The following is a 16372-nucleotide window of genomic DNA, read 5'->3' on the forward strand; positions in this document are numbered from 1 at the left end:
ACACCGGCCCCGCCGCCCCGCACACACCGGCCCCGCCGCCCCGCACACACCGGACCCGCCGCCCCGCACACACCGGGCCCGCCGCCCCGCTCCCCGCGGCAGGGAGCGGCCAGCGCGGCCCCGCAGCCCCGGGCGAGGGGCGGGCGGAGGGAAGCGCAGCGCCGGGCGGCTCGGACGGACGCGCAGGGCACCCAATGCGCTCCGGCGCTGCCGCCCCGAAGGGAGGGGAGAGACCCGCGGCCGGGCCCAATGAGGCCGCGCCCGGAGCGGGACTTCCTTCAGGGATCCCGCGGCAGGGAGCCGCGGCGGAGCGGGGCTGACACGTAAGTGCGGGGCCGAGGGGCAGCCGCCTCCCTTCCTCTCGGGTGGCGGCGGCGGAGCCACCCGCCGGGCGGGCCCCCGCGGCGGGGCCGAGCTGCGGAGAGCGGGGAGAGCCGCCCCGCAGCCCCTCTCCCGCAGGTGCCAGCGCTGCTGCCCGGCCCGGCCCGGCCCGGCCCTGCCGCGGGGCCCCGGGACAGGCAGGCGGGGCCGGCCCTCCCGCCGCAGCATGCGGCTGCGCTGCCCGCCCGGCCCCGCTCCGTCCCGCAGGCAGGGGGAAGCCGCCCGGGCATCCGCGGCGGTGCCCAGGGGCTGAGCCGCTCGCCCGCCCCTCCCGCCCTCTGTCCCTCCCTCTGTCCCTCCCTCCTCCTCCTCCTCCTCCTCCCGGCGCGGGCCCGGGGCCTCCGATGTGGCCGCCTCCTCGCCCGCCGCCTCCAGCTGCCCGCTGCTGATTCGTGAGGGGCGGGGACCCTCGGGACCCCGCCGGGGACATGGGCAACGGGATGTGCTCCCGAAAGCAGAAGCGGATTTTCCAGAGCCTCCTGCTCTTGACTGTGGTGTTCGGCTTCCTCTACGGGGCGATGCTCTACTACGAGCTGCAGGGCCAGCTGAGGAAGGCGGAGGCCACGGCGCTCAAGTACCAGCAGCACCAAGAGTCCCTCTCGGCTCAGTTACAAGGTACTTACCTCGGCAGGACCCTCTGCTCCTTTCCTGAGGCTTGTAGAATACCTTCCCTCTCTGGGCAAGGCCGGACTCTGGCTGTCCGACCGCTCACAAAGTTTTGCTCCTTCCGTGCTTCTTCCCCTTCTCTCCCTCCAGCCTGTGGGGTTTGGGCACCGAGCCGTGGGTAGGAGCCCAGCCCTGCTGAAGTCAGTGCGAGATTTTGTCACGGGCTTTTCGAGAGCTCTAATTCCCCCTCGCTCCTACACGTTTTATGGAGTGACTCTTACTCCCAAAGGACAGCACATCACTTGGCAATTCCTGGTGTAAACAGAAAAGGTAGGCATACTGCTGCTCATCTAACACTGCAGACCATGTCCAGTTCTGGGACTTCTGCATGCTCCTGTGTTGTCTTAGCAGTGTTAATTTTATGCTTCTGAGAGAACATTCAGCTGCAGAAGTGCAAGGCTGCCATTCCTGGGCAGCATAAACTTTAAATAGCTCCAGGAAATAGAGGAGTACTCTAATAAAGCATTTTTTTTTTAAAGGGTATTTTGAAAGAAAGTTCAAATAGATTCTTTGGAAAAGTCTATTCTATTACTTTTGGAGCAACTCTTAATTTCTTGGCCTAAGGATGCCACATAAATACAGATCCATGTGTATCTTGGTTTAAGGATGCACCAAAGGTGGGAGTCCTGTGCTTGAAGATGAAAAGATGCTGATGTCTGAGATCTGCATGTCCAGAAATCAGATGCAAAGCAGCAGATACATACATGAAGCATCAGTGTTCTAGAAGGTGCAAGACCTCAGCACCTCTCTAATTGTCACTGCAAGGTGATGAGGTTGGCATATACAAAGTCCAAAGCCAACTCCCAAAACTCTTTAGATTTGTTTCTCAGAATAAAACACAAGTAGGAGTGGCCTGCTCTGGTGGCTGTACTAGTACTTAACTTCAGGGTGATCTTCAACCAGAATTTTCACTGTAGAATTCTAGATAAAAGCATGCCTGGAAGCACACAGTTTTTATGCAGAGAGTGCAGAATTGGGCTTATACTGGTAGATTCTTACAGTGATTTGTTACTTGAGTGTGTTTAGCTACAATCTGAGAGCATTATTACTTAGTATTTTAATTTCAGGCCATTTCCAGGTAATACTGTGGAAAAAATGGACAAAAACCTTCATTTTGGTCACAAAATATTTGGCTGAAAGATGAATATGTGGCAGATGGCTAAAGGGCTACTTTTGCTAGTCTGTCTGTTTGCCAGCAGTATTTGAAGAGGACACAGGAGCATCTTGTTCTCAAGCTAAAATTCAACAAGTTAGCTTTTTCCTGTTGCTCTTGCTATACCAAAGAGGAGCATGCAAGAAATTTTATTCTAACAGTGGTGAGATTCTCTTGATCAGGTATATTTGGTCTGGACTGTTAGTTTAAACTTCCCACTTCTGAACATTTTGAGTAGCCATCATCTATCTGAGCAAGTTCAGGGGAGCAGCAGGCAACTAGTAGTTGGTAAGTGCAGTGACAGTGCTGCATTTTATGGAAGCATTCTCTTGCTTGTGTCAGTGTACCAATGAGAAATGCAAAATATGGACCAGAGTCTGAAAACGTTAATAGGTTTGATTATCAATGCAATAAATTCACATGGTTCTGGGACCTGTGCCAGTATATCAAGCCTATTAAGGAGGAGATCTTATCTGTACCTAGTATGGTAGCAGTAAACCTTGTTTAAAAATAAATTGCTAGCTATTAAGCCACAGAATACAAGGAAAAGCATAATATAACAATAAAATTGGTTGTTTAAAATTTTCCTGTATTATGGCAATAGCTCATATACCTAAAAGAGGGTGAGGCCAGAAACATACTAAAAGCAGCAGCAAGCATCAGATGCCTCATCTCCCACTAAAGTAAATGGAAGCTACATGCCTGAGGACTTTCTGTCTCTGTACATTTAATTACTCTTCCTGGGATGGCCTGCCCTGTATCATCACTTGGATTTTTGAAGTAGCAGATTATCAGTGAGAGAATTTGGAACCTCTGCCTGTGCCCAACTCAGGCAGAGATACACAAGCACCATGCTAACTGGTGACATACAACACCTAAACTGAACCTTTCCTATTTAATTATTTGATATAGAACAACAGGAAGGAATTTGCTTTAAACAGAGACCTTGAAATAGACCATAAAATACTGATAGGAGAGCCTGTATTTGCAGGTGCAGTATCTGCCTGCCCTTTGAACTTTTGATTTTTAAGTGGCTTATTTTAAATCAACAATGTTTCTGTTGCTAAACAAACAAACAAAACCAAACCCAAACAACCTCTAAGAATACCCAGGCTACAGCTCTTTGCTGACCTTAACAACACCAGAGAGATGATTCTTTCTTTCAGGGTTATTATGAGAACACAAAATGTAGCAATAGTAAAGCAGTGAAACTTACCTTTTCCCTGCAGAGTAATCTGTTTCTCTGTGGATACTGCTCTGGAATAACTTCAGATATCTCAGGTGGCAGCAAAATATCTCATGTTTTCTGAACTTTGTTGGCTTTTATTGTGACTGCTGGGGCCTATAAAGATAGTTGCTTTCCTGATTGTGCACAGAGGAACATTGTTATGGCTTCTGGGTGAAACTTGAGTCAGTTTGTGAAATGCTTAAGGATTGTGGGTAACTCCTGAGTTTATGTATAAGGTCACAGTTATATGCCTGGGTGCCTTTGGTCTGCCCAAAATCTCAAGAAAGATCCTCAGATGTAGCTTGGAGTGTAGCCTCCCTTTACTTCCTTCTATCCCCTCTATTGTTTTTCTGTCTCTGCACAGTTTTAGGGTTTTCATCTATGTAGGTAATAAACCCCTTCTTTTTAATATTTGCCAGTTCTTCATGCCTGTATGAGCAGTGTTTTCTGGTTTTGTTTGAAAAGCCAGTTGTCTTAGATTTTTATCTTTTTCATTGCCTTGTTTTGCTCAAACTTAGCACGTGAACCAGGCTGGATCTTCTGTACACGTGAGGAAAGCAGCACTGTCATTTACCAAGGCAGAATATTCAGATCATTGAAAAGTAGTGCAGGAAGAGCCCATGCACCTGATCTGAAGAGGGCTGCATGTCACTGTTGTTGCAGGGAGTTCTGCTCGTTTGGGTGTTTGCAGCTTCAGGTACTCAGCTGAGAAGTCTTTGTGCCTCTTGAAATGAGACCAGGGTGTGCTTGGAAGGATGGCACACTTGGGAAACAGGTTAAGAATGACTGGGTTGGAGAAGCTGGGATCTGAAGCTCGCTCCCTTTAGACAGTTCATGTTTTAGAAGATTGGGTATTTGAAAGCTAAACTTCTCACAGAAAAGAATGTCCAACTTTGGCATTTTTGTCTCTTTAACAAAGTTCTGATGGGCATGGAGAAAGTAGGGCTGGTGTTGTAACCCACAGAGGGAATAATGGAGGCAAAGTTGAGAGATGACGCAAAAATTCTGGGCTCCTGAGAAAACCTGGAGTCGTTGTTGTTTGTAAGCTCTTTCATAGAGAAGCTGATCTTCCCAGTGAGCTGATTATTTAGGATCTCATTCTCTGGGCGTTATATGTCTGAAACATTAAGATAATCTTATTTAGTACTTCTTAAAATGATAAAAACAAAACTTGACATTCTTTGCCTCCTATAAAGATGTGTCAAACTAAGACTTAAGGTATTTGCTGTACAGGAACAGACTTCAGTGGCTAGAACAGATAATGCACTGACAGCTGTAGATGAACCTGATTTTATCTTTGTCTGCTTAAAGGCTGAACGTATCTATAAATGTCTTTTTAGGCTTTACAGCTTCTGTCTTACCATCCTCTGGGTATTAAATAACCCCTTCTGTACTATTTTAATCTGTTTTAATCCCTAATCCTAATAACAGCCTAAATTTAGTGCCTTTTACTACCTGAATTTTCCTGCTCTTTCTCTTTGAGTCGTAACGTATCTGATGGCTTCAGGTAATCTCTGTGCAGCCTTAGATCATGCTGTAATCCTGGGAGTCAATCCTGCAGGGATTCTGAATTTGAGAGTTCAGAGTTTGCCCTGTTGTAGACAAGGTGTGGGTTTCCTCAAAACTATCTCCTCCAGCACTAGAAAGCACCAGTTGAAAAGCAATTGCAGAATTCCTCTGTGCCTGTTACACTGTTTGTCCTAAACTGAGGCCCTGCTTGGAGATGACCTGCTAGAAGTTGATCAGATCTACAGCAGCTCTAGGTACAGAGACTTACATAATGCATCACAACACTAGATGATAGTTCTGTGTAACTGCAGTGGTTAATATTTATTATGTCTGTCAGCATGCTGACTACTAGAGGCCAAAACTGTCCTTAGTGAAGTATGTACAGATGTGGATGTATCACCTTGCACCCCTTTTCCCTTTGTTTTTTTTTTCTAGTGCTCTATTTAAATTTGGCAGAGCTAGGAAGAACTGACAGAACTTTTGATGGTTTAATTTTCACATGCATCATGCAAGTAGAGCTACACCTGTGCTGTTCCTGTGGGATCTGATTGTTCCCCATAACAACAGCCATCTGAATTCCTGTGATTACTGTTAGTTTCAGATTGCACATAACACCACAGTGCTGCTTCTGATTGCCTTTGGTTGCTATCTGAGATCTGAAGGATCCTTGGTAGCACTGTGGCCTAACAGGACAACAAAGAACCAGCCCTGTGGCCATTCACTCAACTGCCCCCCCACATAGACACACACTGGGTTGGGGAGGACAAAGGCCAACTAGAAGCTCATGAGTCGGGTCAAAGGCCAGGGAGGGTTCTTCACTGTTTAAGGTCACGGCTGCTTTGGGAACAGTCCCCTCTCCTGCCATGGGGTCTTCCAGAGCTGCATCATCCAAACCCACTGGCAGCAAATCAGAGTTCACCCCTCCTGGCACCTTTAGGGAATGTCCCACCACGTTCCTCTATGAGCGCAGAGGGGCAGCTGCCATCTCGCCATGGGTTAGAGGAAAAATTCTGCTTGGGCACCTTCTTCCCCTTCTTCCTCACCAACCACTCTGCCCCTCCAGCTCAGCTCCTCCTGCTCACTCAGCTCGTCTATCAGTTCTGTCATATGTTAATTGCAGACGTGCATCAACTGTCTCTAATGGCTCCTTGGCTGGTTTTGGAGCTGAGGGAGCTTCTTAGCAGACGCACCCGGTGGGGCCCCTTCCCCACTACCAGAAAACCCACCAAACCAGTACATGCTGTTACAGCAGAGGTTGATTCCCTGTGTGCTGCTGGCACGTAGGTGCAATACTGCATTACATTGCAATTATAATATCCCTAATTCTGCTGCCATTGTGGTGTCCTCTTGTCTTGTTCTGGAATGGTATGCTCTGGTTTGTAACTTCGTGTCTTTTGTACTTCCAATTCTCTTTTTCCACTGGGTATTTAACATCCTAAAAAGTTAAAAATACATTAAGCATTTGAAATTACTTGTGCAGACTTTTAGTACAGAAGATCTATATGCTATAAATATCTTTGTATATGCATTTGTATGCACAGGTATGTGTGTATAAAACTTAGATAGCTGTTTTGCAGCTCAACCTGAAGATTTCCTGTTATCTGCAATTATCAGGATTTCTTTATAATCTGAACACAGTAAACATGCCAGAGCTTTGTTCAGTTCGGTTGACTCTGGGCACTGTTCTTTTTTTGCTTCCAGGTCTGTAGTGACCAAGAGTCCCAGCAGCTGAATTCTGTGACTGGAAAGATAAATTAAGCAAATGCCTGTATTTTATGGTGGTTTTTTTTTTATTCCTTTAATCCATGCCTGAATGCCTCTAGATCCCTTTCCTTGTGGACATAATGCTTCCAGGATAAACTTCTAGCAGTGTTGCAGTATTACATCTGCACCCAAGCTGGAATCTGGGCTGTAGATCACAGAGCCCATAGTCTGGAGGAGTGCTAAGCAGCATGAGGTAATGGGGTGGTTTCATTCCTTGGGTTTTGTTGTTCCCCCCGGTTTAATGTTGGGCCTGGTAGCAAAGAGACTGATGTAAGATTGAGCCAATATCCTGAGACCATTTGTTACCAACGATGTAAGCCTTTTACAGCTTGTGAGTGAGTGATTGATCTGTCTGGGTTGTGTCACTTCAGAGCTGAGAGTAGAGGAGGGGGTTGCAAGATGGGTGGGTGCTTTGGCGAGTTTGCATTCTGGCTTCTTCAACAGTCTCATTCTGTTATGTGGTCCCAGCAGGCCAAGGTGTGACAGCAGCTTCTGCATCACCTAAAACATCTTCAGCTTTGTTGGAGGGAGGCCAGTAGAAAAGTAGATGATGAAACAGCCACGATCACAATCAGACAGTTGTCTGCAATCTGAAATCCTGCAGTTGACAGCATAGTTTAAGTGATAAAAGAGTTTTAGGGTGGGGTAGGCCTTGCAGTTGTGCTGACAAAACTCTGAAGATCCAAGAGTTAGGCACTCCTGGAGTGCTTCAGCTAAGATTGCTGCTTTACTGTTAAAACCGAAGCAAAATGGATTTAAAGATGATGTTCCAAACACGTTGTCAGGTCGGGCTTGATGTTTTTTGCTGGGCAGGATGCAGTCTTGTCAGCTTGTGTAGTTGGGTGGGGCAACCTTATGAGTAAGGTTTCCACCCAGAGTGAGATTTGAGCTCACATTGTAGAGTCTCTTCTATAGTGGTGAAGATATTGTCACCAATAGAGTTCACTTGGCTCCTTTTGGAATAGGATCCCTGCATACAAAATGTAATTGAACCTCTCTTGCTAAAAGCCAGATGCTGTTTTGAGGTTTAATGGTAATGAAAGCTAAATAATTCAGATTGCTGAAAACAGGAACTATACAGAATAACTAATTAAGGCAGAATCTTTTGTTGGGTGATTTTTCTTGGGGTTTTTAGGATTCAGGGACGTGAATTTCTACTGTTGGAGCCTGAGGTAAGGACCTATGGAATTCAGTCTGGTTTGGTGCTGTTCCTTGTTTAAAGAAGAGTCTTCTGAACTAGAGGCAATTCTGATCTTTTTCTGGTGATTGAACTTCCCAAGCTTCTCTACTATGTATCTTTAATTAAGAAAGAAAAGAAACTGCAATTACTCCACCTCTTCCTTTGCATTCCCCCCCCAGGTATCTGAAATCATCCCAGTATCTTACTCTTCTGAGGTGACTCAGATCCCTGACTTTGGCAGTCCTTTTCAGCTCTTAATTACAGAGACCTTGAGAGGAGTATGGCCTGTTCATGCTCCTGGAGGGCACAGTAAGCAGTCAATCCTGTCCATCCCACCACAATGAGCGATGCCATTTTCAGTGTTTCAGTTAATCCATCATACTCAGATATGTCTTTGGAGGTTTGACAGGGATCTTCTGTTGCAAAAAAAAAAAAAAAAAAAGTATGAGCCACAAACTCAAAGTATTGATTTCTGTGTGCTGTTTTTCAAATGTACAACTGGAGCCGACTCCAAAGTCCCTTGTGTTGGAGCTCCTGAGAACTAATTTAAGGAAGTGGTTAGCAGTTTTGTAAGGTGATAACTGTAGCTATTACATCAGCTTTTGCCATATTCCATCCTGAAAAAAACACAAATGGATGTTTCAGTTAGGAGAGGCTGTTAAGCCAACGTGTGTGTATAGATTAAGTTGTTTCTCTTCAGAGTCAATTTCTGCACTAGTTTCCAAATATATATTTTTATACAGATCCTAACACCGTGCAGATGGAATCACTAGACTTCTGCATAAAATTCAAAACAATTCTAACACAATTTTTGAAGAGGAAGAACAGAGATTCTGTGAGAAGGAAGCTATTGTCTCTGCAGCTCTTCTGAATGTTTGTGTGTTCTCTTCAAAATGGTCTGGATAGTGGAGAGAGGAAAATCATGAAAAGGGAGTGGAATTTTTTAAAAGTAAATCTGCTAACCTTAAGAATTTAAGTCTCATCACTAAACAGGTTTTGTTTGAACTATTTGCGTTTATCATAATTAAAAATAATCTTTAGCATAGATAGGTGTACAGAAAAATGCATATACAAGGTGAGATGCTAATCTGACCCAGCGTGTCATAATCGTGGGTGGCCCTGAAGGCTGGAAGAAGTACTTTGTGGAGTGCACAGGAAATCTTTTCTTGGGTGAAAAACGTGATCTCCTTCCTAACAAAAGTCATGTCTGAAGCCTGACTGTTAGGGATTAAATATTAAATCACGTTTAATCCCCCTTCTCAAACTTGTATTTTTAGCAGCAGCTATTACAGTTGACTGCTTGAATGTGTTAAATACCTCCCTATATCCCAACCTATCATTGTTTTACTTGCCATTGATTTTAAATCTGTTGTTCCTAGAGGTGTTACTGACTTAAGAAAGGGAATACATGAGGCAAGGTGAAATAAAAGGATTCTATTAAATGTAGATGTTTACTCCAGTTTAGAAATTAATTTTCATGTCATCCTTCTAACTGACTAGAGGCCACAGCTATTTCTTAGAAATTTAAGTGTTTCTGGGACAAACTGCAGTAGTTTGTCCAATTACCCAGCACTCCCCCATTTCCAGGACTGCCATCAAAGCAAAAATTTCAAGATCTGCACCACTTCTCCTTGCTGTGCTTCAGATTTCCTCTTTTCTTTTTTGAGAATGCAAAGCTCAAGGTTTGATAAGCATGTGAATTTCCTTATACTCTTACCTGAACTCTCTGTGTGTTCCAGAACTTTTTGAAGTTCTCTCATGATTAGAAGTTCTGGTACCTTGTCTAATCTGTTACCACGCTCTGCACTGTTAGTGTGGGAAGCCCCCTTGGTAGAAGGCAAGCTCCACAGAGAGCATCAGTGATTAATTCTTGTCCTGGGTAAGACACCAGGGACTGAGCTGGAGTTTGTTGGGCCAAAAGCAAGAGTCACAGCTTTAGTTAAGGAGTGACTTGTGAGTTTTAATGAATTCCAAACACTTAGTGTCACATCAACTAGTTTATAGCTAAACTTTCACCTGGGTGCAGGCACTTGATCAGTCTGCATGCACTGCTCTGTGTGGAGCTGTTTGCATGGCAGTAGTGCATCTTGTTCCTGTAGAACCTTGGGAGCACCATGTGGTGGGATCTCGCTCTGGTGTGAGCAGCTTGTCTGCACTGAAGCTAGTCAGACCCAAATCTTCCGAATTTGCTTCCAGTCTTCAATTCTGGTTTCATACTGGAGTACTGACTAAGTCAGAGGCATGGGTTTATTTTAGTCAAGGGGTCATTTTTGGTGCAGGACCTTTGAAAGCAGTACGTTACTGTGTTCTCCTTGTGCACTGGAAATCAGCAATAGGTCTGTGCCAAACACTACATAAACCCTGAATGTGAATATTTGGATGTTAAATACAAACTTCTCTTAAAATGATTAATACTCTGAGCAACATAAATCAATAGAGAATTGAGTCAAAGCAGTGGTTATTTTTAAGCACAACTACCAAAGCACGGTTTGGTTTGCCAGGAGGAATTCTGCTCTTTTGCAGTGACTGGTTGTAAGTTGACAAAGCTGTTACCTGATTGTTCTTCATGTGAGTAAACTGAAAAGTGTAGGAGTTTCTTTTAAAGTAAATGCAGTTGTGATACTACACACAGTGGTAGTTGTGGCTTTCAGTGAATAAAACGAGCACAGTCAATCCCTGCCTGTATGCAAAATTGTTCCATAATTAAGCCAGGAAAATGCTTGGTTTTGTACACAATCAGTTTCACATTATCTTAGCTTCTGTTTCTGGCCTTTTTATATAAAGTCAAACCAGCAAACTTCAAGGGCATAAAATATAGCTTCAATATTTTGGTCAATATATTGTAAATACATGGTTTCTGTAATGTTGTTTTCTTGTGCTGTACTAATTTTCCTAGTCTTTATTGTGGGAATACTTCCATTCTTTTTTAGATTTTTGCAGTGTCCCTGGAATACCCATTTATTGCTAGACTTTCAAATGAGAATCTTTGAAACAGGTGGAAGGAATGTGTCTTATGACTCCTGATCATTTTCCAGGCTACCCACAGTCTGATAGTTTGTTTCTGATAAGATTATGAGTAGTGAAATACCGGATCTCCTGTTGGAAGCCAGATTCACTGACTTAATCATGTACAAAGCTGGAAGCTTGGGGAGCAGGTCTTGCTATATGAATCATGTGCTCTCCCAGCTTGAAACATTAGCATCAGATAAGTCAAGAAACCTCTTCTGAGATAACTTTTTATTTATTTATTGTCGTCATTCGACTAGAAAATCTATCCTGCATCCCGTATTGAAGGGATTCCCCCTTGCCTTATGGAAATACTTTACTCTCTTAGCAGGAAAGCTATGTGCATGGGTTCACATTTTTAATGCTTCTATCTCCAGTCACAAGCATTGGAAGTGAACTGTATTTTTATACAAGTCTATGTTCTACAGACCTTCATAGTGTCACTAGAAAAGTGCCAGTGTGACTTACAACACTGAGAGAAATTAACATTGAATGTTGCCAAGACTAGTGAAATCTGCTGGGTTTAAATGAAAGGTATTACTTTAAGCTCAAAGAAAGGTTGCAGAATTGCATAAGAAACAATAAAAATTAATAAGATCTCTTGCATCATGTATATTTAAATCCCAGTGTAATCTTAATTTTCCAGTATGTGAGATAGTGGGGTCAGGACTGTTTTAGAGTCTGGAATCATGCTAATGTCAGACCAAAATACCAAAGTAATGCAGCTGCAAAATTGCTAATGATGTAAAATAGGAGATATTTTCTTTTAAATAGACAATAATGGCTAGTTGGCTTAATAACAGTTTTACTGCTTAGAGCTGCAAAGCCAAGTTAAGAGAAATAACTGTGGCTGTTAAATAATCTTGCTTTCATCATGTGGCTTGACTCCTGTGTTGCAATTAACGTTCAGCAAGGGTCAGAGTGGTGTAATTGTCTCAGAAGCTTTAGAGCTTCACCCTTGCTCTTTTTCCTCCACTTTCATTTCTGTATGAGAAGAATCTTAAATCAAGGCCTTCATTTAGTTGGGATCAATTCAAGACCTGTTAAGTATTTCCTTGTGGAAGGCAAAAGGTGTTTTAACGATCTGTGATGTTACTGGTTCTGTTTCTGGGCTTTGCTCTCTGGGGTTGGATCACCTCCCTGTGGATCCTTGTTGTTCTTTGTTCATGTAGGTGACATTTATAGATAACCTAAAGAATGAAACTGATAAGTGCATTTATTCCAGCTTTGGAATAGTGCATAATGGCCATTAGATGACAGTGGGGTGTTTTACCTTTTTTTTTTTTTTTTTTTTTTTTTTTTTTTTTTGCCATTCTAGAAAATGTTCAATTATTTGTGAAAAACTCAGTACAACTTGAAGAACTTACCTGTGAATAAATGATCTGTGAAGTGCCATGTCGGTGCATCACACCAGCAGGAATTTGCCAGATTCCTTACATAGGTTCCACCCCCATCTGGGAAACCTGTAATAGAAAATGTTTTTTAGTGTAGTTATCTCTTTGAGTTTCTTGCCCAGACATCTTACACCCAGGCTGGTAATGAAGAAGGAGGAATTCCCTGTTGTAGGAACAAGAGCTTTGTAGTTCGGACTCCTGCCTAGGAAGTTCCCAGGTGGTGAGAATAACTCACATTTATGGGAGATAAACTCCTATATGTACTTAAAAAATCTGACCTGCAGCCTACTCCCCACATGAACAAGTGAGAAAATACTGAAGTTAGGCTTTCTTATCAATTATTTTCTTGATCAAAATCTTCATTATGTTGCACTTTTATCAGAGCAAAGCGTTGCTGAACCAACCAGTAGAGGAACTAGGAGAGGTGTAGGAGGAAGCTTTTCCTAGTCCTTTGGGCCATGGGAAGGGCTGTTTTAAAATACTGCCTGTTTTGTTCCAGCATTTCAAAGCACACAAAAGGTAGCAGGAAGGATGCACTACATGGGAAAGGTGTAGAGACATCACTTCAAAGTGCAGAGGGAAGACAGGAAAGCCAAAGCTGGGCAGAGATGCAGTTAACTGGGAAAGGTACAGAGCATCTCAGTCCCTGGAACCCCAACTATGGTGTTCTCCTTTCTTCGTGCCCTCATTATGGGTTTGGTGTGCAGGGTTTCCTCCCACACACTTAAAAGACAAGGAGGAGATGAGGAAGGTAGACGTGCAGACAAACTAGGGAAATGGAAAATGTTACCTCTCAATGGACTTGTGGTTTAGTCTGTTTGCCAAAGAGCCTATTTCTACTCCTGATTGCATGGGAGGGGAAACCCATTATGGATTTCATTTCTCTCCTGAGTTGCTATGCTACAACCACTGTTCCTTTTTGCAGTGTAATTCAGCATCCTCAGTCCTCGGTGCCCAGATAAAACCATGACTGTAGTGCTGCAGGGTTCTTTTTCTTCCCTGAAAGCTTTCATGCTGGTGACTTTGTGAATATTCATTACATGCTTGTTTTGTTGCAGAGGTTGTTGGTACATAGTTCATCTTGACTGATGCCCTTGACTTTAGAAGATAAATAGCACAATAGAGATGACTGACAAGGATTGATTAGCAATCCAGCTTCTAAGCCAAAATGTAAATACTTGCAGGTAAACCACCCTGCACCTTGGTGGAATTAAGAACATGTTTTAAGGTGCAAGAGGAGTTTTCTGTGGCTGCCAAGATGCAAATCTTTATTTGATGCTTCCTGTTGAAGGCTTTTGCTCACCAACAGTTTACTTCTTAGAAAAGGAGTTTCCAAGATTTGAAGGGAAAATCATACATTGAATTAATACAAATTAGCAACTCAAAAGAGTGCAAGTTATACTTTGGACAGTGAGAAGGACTTGTGTTAAACTGAGCTGCTCTGTTTATCAACAGGGCAGGAGAGAATGGAAGCTTGGGAAATGTGCACGTGCATACCTGAGAAGGAAAGAGCTTTGGGAGCTTTCATGTAGCTCCACCACAGCTGGCAGTCTCCAAGAACAAATTTGCACAGTTATCACAGTGTGTTTATGCAACGAAAATAACCCAGGATCAATAAAGCATACAAAAAAAGGAAGAAAAAAAATTTGCTATCCCAAAAAATGCAAACAGTCCTTTATCCTGTGACCTCATTCCACTTGTGTTTTCCTGGTACATTCCATACCAGTGCTGTTTGGGTGTGCTGGGGGTGGGTTTTGTGTCTGTTACTTACAAAGTGTCCAAAATTTGTCTTTTCAGTTGTATATGAGCACAGGTCAAGATTAGAGAAGTCACTACAAAAGGAGAGACTTGAACATAAGAAAGCAAAAGAAGGTAAGAACTTGCTTTTCACTTTGACATTTGAGATACCTTGAATATTTAAAAAAGTAACTTCAGATATTTTTTGTCCAACTTCCAATGAGTTACTGATGTATAACACCTTAGCAGGACCACCTTGTCAGATGTTCTTAGTTCATTTTTTAAAGTAAACATCTTTAGTGCTGTTTACAGATGACTGCAAAATGGCCTAGTGTGTATAGAGACTGTGTCTGTATCAGTGTACAGAAACCTCCCAGGTACGCGGAGGGATGAGTAAATCCTGTCTCAGCATGCTGAGGATTTATAACGTGTGCCAAAAACACAGGCTCTCTTCCTGCATTCCATCAGTGTGAAATTAGACTCTGAATCAATATTTTTACACCTCCTTAAGGGTAAACACATGCTTATGTATCTTCTGATTAAAACTAGGTTCTAGGTGTGTGTGAGGGGGAAACGTTGGCCCACATTGTTATTTCTTGCACATCTGCCCTCTGTGAAGCTCCAGCAGAGTGCAGTCCTCTGGGTTTTCTCCAAGTCTTCTGTTATGTTAAATTCACTACAACTTTCAGAGTAAAGCGTGTATTTTTCCCAAGACTGAAGATTTGGGCGCTGAATTAAAACTACTGCTTCAGCGAAGATGAAGAACGTGTAAGAAGTTCCTCTTACTGTGCAGTTCTCGACAGCTTTCTGGTGCCATCTAGTGCCGAGCTGTCTCCTTGACTCACCGAGATGAGTCGGCATTTCCACCTCCTGAAAGAGGTTCAAGGAGCAAAAGGAGAAATTTTTGTTTTCTTTAAACTTAATCTAGACTTTCACACTTCTTCAAAGTGATTGTTTTTTTAATCCTAATGCAAACAGGCCCAATGTCCTTTTCCTTTTGAATGATGTTGCTGGGCCTCTCTTGAGAGAGTTGATGTAACAGATTTCATTCCCTATCTGTAGTCTTGCTCCTGTACCCCCTTATATCTCACACTAAGATATGAAACTTTTTAATGAAAACATTTTATTAAAATTTGAGCATGTTTTTCAAATTGGCCATAGTTGTTTTTTTTCAGGATCTTCTGGAAAATTTTAACTGCATAAGTATTCAGATCTTAGTTCGTGTACACAACACTTAGGTTATTTAAGTAAAGACTCTTAATCTTTCTGGGTTTTTTCATTAGTATTTTCCCTTTTATGTTGTAGATTTCCTTGTTTATAAACTAGAAGCACAGGAAACACTAAATAAAGGAAGGGTAAGTTGTCATTCCTAGCACAAGTTTTTAACAGTTGATGGTATTTGAGTTGCAAGAAAAAGGAATATGCAATATAACTGCTTAAAAAGCTCTCACAGAATACTAGTGGAAAGAGTGCTCAATTGTTCAGTTTCTACTCTGCATGTGTAAGTGTTCTGCAGTTCCTAATTATTTGAGCTGTAATAGGAGATCCTAATATCTTTCCAGAAAATTAATTTAGAAAATAACCTCCTGTTTATATTATGGTAGTTCAAACGTAATGTTACCATTTTTAAGGGGAAAGGGCAATAATAAGCCATTAGCATTTGTTGTTGTAGCTTAGTCCACAGAGAAAAGGTCAGGGAGAAGTGACAATTTCCTAACACGTGGTCTTTGAACTGGAAAGTATAAAAACATCAAGAAACTTTGTTTTATACACCAAGTGCCAGAAGGAAAGCTGTATCTGGCAAAGGACCCAGAGACCTGCAGACAGCTCTTTATAAAGCAAGTAAATCAGGATTTTATGGCTACTTCATGTTGAAACTGGGGAGCAGTTAGTGAGCTGAGTAACCTAAATTTAAATACAGTGTTGCTGCAGTAAGTGGAGAGGTTGATTTGTTTCCTGGGGAGTCTGTCCCTTGGCTTGTGACTCCTGAAGAACTGCATGTACAGGGGTTAGAGGGATGACAGCACTGTTCTGTTGAACACTGGTGTTTTCCTTTTCCAGCAAGACTCCAACAGCCGGTACAGTGCCCTGAGTGTGCAGCACCAGATGTTGAAGGTGGGTAAGGAGGGTCCCAGTGTTACAGAACTTGGGTTCTGCCATGGCAGTGGCAGGGGGACACAGCCTCCCTGGCTGCTGATCATTCACTCTGGAATGTCAGTGCATGAGGCTGCCTTCCTCCTGCAGCAGTACCATTTAAAAAATGCTTCACTGCAGTTTTTCCTAGTCAGGCTTACCTGTAGGTAACTGAATCTTATCACTTGTATGGGACACTGCATTATCAGACTGCATGTAAG

General features: G+C 43.0%; 1 protein-coding gene across 2 annotated transcripts in view; it reads left to right on the top strand.

The window, feature by feature from the left end:
- The first annotated feature begins 274 nt into the window (after nt 1-274).
- GOLIM4 (golgi integral membrane protein 4) overlaps nt 275-16372 on the top strand; it is a 31797-nt gene continuing 15699 nt past the window's right edge. For both annotated transcript variants that reach the window (XM_051626460.1, XM_051626461.1), the window contains exons 1-4: nt 275-996; nt 14079-14153; nt 15324-15373; nt 16080-16133. In XM_051626460.1, coding sequence (XP_051482420.1) covers nt 810-996; nt 14079-14153; nt 15324-15373; nt 16080-16133 — 366 coding nt within the window. In that variant the 5' untranslated portion in view covers nt 275-809. The remainder of the gene's footprint in view (nt 997-14078; nt 14154-15323; nt 15374-16079; nt 16134-16372) is intronic.

The sequence above is a fragment of the Apus apus genome, chromosome 8 (assembly GCF_020740795.1).
Source record: "Apus apus isolate bApuApu2 chromosome 8, bApuApu2.pri.cur, whole genome shotgun sequence".
Lineage (NCBI taxonomy): Eukaryota > Metazoa > Chordata > Aves > Apodiformes > Apodidae > Apus > Apus apus.